This window comes from Nicotiana attenuata, unplaced genomic scaffold, assembly GCF_001879085.1.
Source record: "Nicotiana attenuata strain UT unplaced genomic scaffold, NIATTr2, whole genome shotgun sequence".
NCBI lineage: Eukaryota > Viridiplantae > Streptophyta > Magnoliopsida > Solanales > Solanaceae > Nicotiana > Nicotiana attenuata.
In genome coordinates, this window is record NW_017673597.1 from 1 (window position 1) to 6,817 (window position 6,817).

Below are 6,817 nucleotides of genomic sequence, written 5' to 3' on the forward strand. Positions count from 1 at the left end.
ATAATTTACTCATAACCCACGAATCCAAAGATATAATCTGGTTTAAGATTCGACCCCAAATTGGGGTTGAATTACCCAAAATTCTCAAAACCCTAACTCTACCCAAAACCCATGATTCCTACCTTGATTTCATGATTTAGGCTTAGAAACTTGCTAATTAATGAAGGAAAAGTAAAGGAAATAAGTGGGAAATTACTTACTCAAGTGGTCTTGAAGCTTGAGGGCTTTAATGGCTTCCTAAGGCTTGGGAGAGAAGAGGGCTCGTGATAAAAAGTGAAAAATCCCGAGTGTACTGTTTCTGTTCTTTTAAAAAAAATCACTGGACGACATTACACTACGCGTTCGCGACAGTAGGGTCGCGTTCGCGATGAATAGAAGTTGGCAAGCATCGCGTTCGCGGACAAGGGATGCGAACGCGAAGAGAAAATATTGGGTGCCTGGAAAATTGGCCTACGCGAACGCGTTGGCCTGTACGCGAACGCGATGGGAAATGGGCTGGGAACTACGCGAACGCGGTCCGGCCCTCGCGAACGCGAACAAGAAAAGAGGACTGGGCCCTCAGAGGTTCATATCTCTACGCGAACGCGGACTAGTGACGCGAACGCGATGAAGGAACAAAATGAAGCATCGCGAACGCGTGTGGGGGAGTGCGAACGCGAAGAAGGATTTCACTGGGCGAAAATTGCAGAAAAATCTGCTACCATTCCAAGTGTAAAAACACCCCGAACTACCTCCAATTCACTCCCGAGCCCTCGGGGCTCCTAACCAATCACACACACACTAACTCAATAACATCCTACGAACTTACTCGAGCGATTAAATCGCCAAAATAACATCAAAATCATTGAATCAAGCCTCAAAATCATCATTTTCCTTTCAAACTTCATAAACTTCCAACTTTAGACAATTAGGTCCGAAACACGTCAAACGACGTCCGATTTCGACCAAACTTTACAGAAAGAGCTTAACGCATATTTAAGACTTGTATCGGGCGTCGGAACCAAAATACGAGCGCGATACCACAGTCTTTTAATCAATTTTCATTTCCATTTTCCTTAATAATTTCAGAAAAACAATTTCACAGAAAAATTCATTCGTCGGGCTCTAGACCTCGGAATTCGACTCCGGGCACATGCCCGAGTCCCATATTTTTCTACGGACCTTCCGGGACCGTCCAATCTCGGGTCCGGGTCCGTTTACCAAAAATATTGACCGAAGTCAACCTTAAACATATTAATATCAAAATTCTTCAAATTTTTCACAGAATTCACATATTTCAACATAAAAGCTTTTCGGCTACGCGCCTGGACTGCGCACGCAAATCGAGGCAAGTAAAAAAATGAGGTTTTCAAGGCCTCGGAAACACAGAATGAATGAGGAAACAGGTGATGACCCTTTGGGTCGTCACATATGTGTACTCTTTTTCCTTCACTAGGCTTTTTCCCACTGGATTTTCCTAGTAAGGTTTTAACGAGGCACATTATCTTTCAAATGAACATCCAAGGGGGAGTGTTATAAATAAAGTGAATGTATATGGATGTTCATTTAATCCATCCATACATTCTATACAATGTACTACTTGGATAGATGTACCTATTAATTCCTAGGATGTATCTAGTGAGTTTTGGGTGTATCTTGTATAGTATAAATAGGACATTCTTTGCCTATGAAAGAACACACAAGAAACACACTTGAATAAGATAACTTCTACATTCTCCTCCTATACATCTTGTCTCTATTACTATATTGTTCTATTTTGCTCTCATTTCTTAACAGTAACTAAATTTTTGATAATTTATATAATCTAGTTTGAGAGTTTGGTGCAATATTTATTGATCATAATCAATTGTTTGGTCGCCTATCCGTAAGTTAATATATTAGTAGAGCACTAATATATTTTCAACAACACAAGTATGTGTTGTTCATGCGTTTCTCTAAAAATAATTCAGAGTAATCCAAATTATGGTATGATCAGAGGCAGACTTACGCACGTAGAAGAGGGGCCACCAAACCCCGTTAATTCGACAAATATTCTAAATATATAAGTGTATATATATGTTAAAATGGGCATATATTTTGTTTGAAACCCTTAAGATTAAAAGTACGATAGGGCCACTTGAGCACTTCGCTCATACATACGCCCCGTAACATTCTAGGTATGATAAAGATAAAATACACGGTTTGTTTCTGTTGCAAATATGAAGAATGAAGGAAATACTAGGTTCAACTTGAAGAAATTAAAGATTATTCATCACCATTCAAGTATATATATCTTCTACAAGGAGATCATTCATAATATTTAATTAGTTATTCAAAGGCAAGGCTGATACAGTAAATCAGTTCATTTTAACATAGTAATGTTTTACACAACAGCCCATCTATATATAACTATATTGTGTAAATTAGAGATAGAGTTATTTTTTGGTAAACATATATGAAACGTTTACTTAATTCTTAGACAAAAATACCTAGCTTAATACTAACCATCAAGTTATTATTAGCCATTAAGATGGCGAATCATCCATGGTGGCATCACAGTATTAGCAGTTTGCTGCTGTGAATTCGAACCTCTTTCTACTTCTCCATTTTCTTCTGCAGTACTCTGATATGCTTCCCTGCATTTTGCATGTTACATCAGAGGCAAATGGAGCTATATATATACTACGGGTTCACCAGAATTCAGTAATTTTGAATTTTTGATACAGAACATAAATATATAGTCAAAAAGCACAAAAAACTCAACAAAATAGTAAATTTTGAACATTAAGTGTAATGATGACTTAAAGGTTAAGATAACGATTAAATTCCGGATCCGCCTGTGATTTAGATCACATATATAGAGTTCCAAGATATCCTCAGCTCAAATATGCATCACCTTTTTTTCTTATAGATCGAGAGATTCTCGACGGCTAGTGGTGCACAGGTCGAAGCTCAGTGGATAATAGGCACCCCCGCTGCCTTTTTTCACTTAAAAATCAAGTTTTTGTCTGCGGTAGGATTCAAACTTGTAAAGTGCACTTACATATCACGCGTTGCGCACTTACCATTAGACCAAAACCCTAGGCATATACATCCCTTTTTCTTGAGTACTTTATGTGTAATTGATTAAAGATTTATTAAGTGAGAATATGATGATTGTCTACACGTTATTTGAAGTTTAATCTTCTCATTTCTAAACTTATTTTTATACTGCTTTTTGCTAAGCCAATGGCTGATTGAATACCAAAAGTAGAATAAAGAAATGGGGACCGGAAGGGGGAAATTATAATATACGTACCCAAGGTTGGGAGAGTCTAATTGTTGTTGCAAAACAAATGAAGATGAGTTGAGTTCTTGGTTCTGCTGCTCCCACTGATTTTGCTGGGCTAGCTCTTTCTCCCTCTCTTTCACCTGTTTAAAGGAATTTAAAATATATTCCCAATATGGAAAGTTTTGCAGTTACAAATGAAATAATAACCTTCTTGGAAAGCTGGTTGTTTTGCTCCTGCAGTGCTTTGTCCTGTATCATGCAAAGGAAAAGTTACAGAAACAATTTGTTACTATCATGCAATTAATATTTCATTGTCTAGACATAATATAATTTAAAGTGTGTTCTGTCTAATAACTTAAGTGTCCCACTCCTGAACAGTTGAAAGGTCCTTACCTTTTTTTGAAGCTCAGAAATAGACTCATGCATCAATTGGTTCTACAAGAAAATAATTCTTCAGTTTAGAGGCTTTTTCTCAAAGAATATCCAGATTATAGAACTATGTTTTCTAAATAATTTGGTTCTACCTTTCTTGAGCGAATGTGTTTAAGAGCAGAATCCAGCTGCTGCTCCAAATTCTGAAGTTCTTTCATGCTTAACGAGTCCAGATCTTCTCCCATATAATGCCTGCAAAAATGAAAGAACGGACAATTTTTTAGGCAATAATGTTTCTACCAAGGCCGAAGGTCTATTGGAAATAGCCTCTTTATCTTCACAAGGTAGGGGTAAAGTCTGCGTACGCATTACCCTCCCCAGACCCCACTTGTAAGATTTCGCAGGGTATGTTATTGTTGTAATGTTTCTACCAAGGGAAATGTATATGTTACATATAAAATTTGTTTAGAGATCACTAATGTGTACCTTTGGTTTCTCTGCAAAACCTCAAGTCTAGCCTTAAGTTTTGCATGTTCCAGAGTCCAGCTTCCCTGCACCAAATTAACTACACCGTCCTCAAAATGAAGAAATGACTTTAACTTTTACGCACTGTTAATATAAAAGAACTTTTACGATCAATGTATATAAGTTAAATCCGAAATAAATTAGCCATACCGGGTAGCTATGATCAGTAGTAGCAACAAGCTGCCTCTCAGCATATGAGTATCTTTCATATCTTTCAAGGATCCTCTCCATGCTGATTGATATATAGTATCAGAAGAGAGTTGTTTGATCAGAATCAGATACAAGTCAAATACAGGATAATGGACAAAAGCTTAAAACAATGGTGATTACTGATTACATTCCCCTAACGCCCAAGAAAATCGACATAACATAATTTATTCTCTTTGATAAGTACTGTAGCTTTTTTATCTTCATAGCAGATATATTCATATACTATTAAAATAGATACTTTGTGGTGTATTAATCCCTTGTAGTGTTTTTTAACCTAGTAATTATATATCATATTCAGTACTATTCTTATACATAACAAACTATGGTATTTGCAATACCATGGTTTTTAATACATGGATAAGCATGCATAAAGGCATGATAACTGTCTTTTCCAAACCTTTAATACACAAAAATCAAATCGTCGATAAGAAATAACCCCACCATAACTAATTGCAGCATTACTAATCTCACGATTACTAATACATTCTATTTAGTATTATTCTTATACACCCTTCCAAATGACCCTTTAGGGCAAGAACCTAAGAGAAATGTGTATACTTCCAGCTTCTCCAACAAAATAAAGAATATTGGTGTAATTATTAGGAATGTGAAGGTGATAAATTGATAAATAGAATATATGAATTTTATGTGATCAAATTGTAATAATGTCTACACTATTAGGCATTAAATTAAACTCTTACTGAAAACCTTATCCCTAAGAAGACAACAACAGCAACATATTACTACTATTACGCCTCAATCCCAAGCTAGTTGAGATATGTTGTATGATAAATGCTATATTCGGGTCCATTATATTCAATATACATTCCGGACTTAAGGATTATCCAATAGGAACTCTATATACTCTCTAGTGGTTATAACTTTAATATACACAAAGAGTCTTCTGGTAAGAACTAGCCTTCAAGTTGGTACAACTTATTTGGATTTTCAACAATCATCATTTTCTATGTTTTTCTATATCTACCTTGATTCCGAGATATTTTAAATTTTGTTTAAATAACTTCTTTTTCATATGATTTTAGATTTATCTCTTTCTCTTTTAACATCTTCATTCATCTTGTTTTCACATTTAGGGTGTGTTTGTTATGAAGGAAAATATTTTCCGGAAAATGTTTTTCAATTTTCCCATGTTTGATCGCCTTAAATGTTTTGGAAAATATTTTCCTTATCAATTTATTTTCCCATGTTTGGTTGCCTTAAATGTTTTGGAAAACATTTTCCCAATTGGAGGAAAATGTTTTCCTTAGCAAGAGAAGGGAAAACATTTTCCAAAGCTACTTCTCAACCTTCCCCACCCTCACCAACCCACCCTACCCCCTCTCCAAAAAAAAGATTTTTTTTTTCAAATTTCAGTTCAAATTTCAGTTTTTAACCTCAGACTCGATAAGTCTGAAGTTGATCGTAAAGTGGGTAGGCTTGCAATTTTCTTTTGCAAAGTGGGTATAGGTTCAATTGTGACCCCAAAACCAGGTATAGATGCAAAAGCCCCAACGTAACCACTACCCTCAACTCATGCCTTTTTTTACCATTCTAATGTTATGTCCAACAAAATAAGCAGCCTAGTTTCATTAGAAAGAAGTTAAAAAAAAAAAGTAGAAGAAATGAAAAAGGAAGAAAGAAGAGAAAAGGACTGGATTGTTAGTTTTCTCCTTAAGCTAAACAAATCCATAAGCCAAAGGCTATCAGCAAAGAGAGATTACAACTTAGCATGCAACAAAATTTAAATGAAGCGTATACATCATTAAACTTTTTATGGGTTTCAAAGGAAAAGTTAGAACAAAATGCAAATAGGTGAAGGAGTCCTATAGTTAAATATATATAGTGTAACATGTACAAGCATTTTAATTCGTAAAAAATCATTTGATGCGAGGATCTAGCCCGAAAATGTGGATTGTGCCAAACCCGTATCTATTTTGGATCCGACATGCCCACCTCTGCATGAATATTTTCTGGAGAAAATCTCACTTTATACCCATTAATTCCAAACTATTTACCTTTTAATGTCCATGCCCAAATTATTTACTACTCCTATCCATGGCCCCCAAACTATTTACCCGCACTTCTTCTTCCTCGTTTTACCCACGTACAATCTAACACCTTCAACTACTTCTAACTCAACACCTTCTTCTTTTTCTTCAATTTCCTCTTCTTCTTCGGCTGACAATGCAACTTCTTCTTCGTCATCATCTTGGACAACCTCAACTCCATCAGACACAGAAGCACAAGTGCTCAAAAAGATTGAAGAGCGATAAAGAGAAGAAATGGGGAAATGGGCTTTGAGTTTTGTTGAGTTTATCTTGAAGTTGAAGTGAGTATTATAAGTACTTAAGGAAAGATGTTCTACTGAGAATTTAGGCTTTTGAGTGAAGAGATACAGTGAAGAAGTAGAAGAAGTAGATGCTGTAGCAGCAACAGAGAAGCAAGAACCTGACATTTTTT

General features: G+C 35.9%; 1 protein-coding gene across 1 annotated transcript in view; it reads right to left on the reverse strand.

Moving 5' to 3' along the window:
* Positions 1–2,269: 2,269 nt before the first annotated feature.
* LOC109216812 (agamous-like MADS-box protein AGL8 homolog) overlaps positions 2,270–6,817 on the reverse strand; it is a 9,702-nt gene continuing 5,154 nt past the window's right edge. Inside the window, exons 2-8 of the mRNA XM_019381005.1 lie at positions 4,298–4,379; positions 4,109–4,173; positions 3,775–3,874; positions 3,644–3,685; positions 3,458–3,499; positions 3,278–3,390; positions 2,270–2,615 (exon numbers count right to left, since the gene is read on the reverse strand). Coding sequence (XP_019236550.1) covers positions 2,498–2,615; positions 3,278–3,390; positions 3,458–3,499; positions 3,644–3,685; positions 3,775–3,874; positions 4,109–4,173; positions 4,298–4,379 — 562 coding nt within the window. The 3' untranslated portion in view covers positions 2,270–2,497. The remainder of the gene's footprint in view (positions 2,616–3,277; positions 3,391–3,457; positions 3,500–3,643; positions 3,686–3,774; positions 3,875–4,108; positions 4,174–4,297; positions 4,380–6,817) is intronic.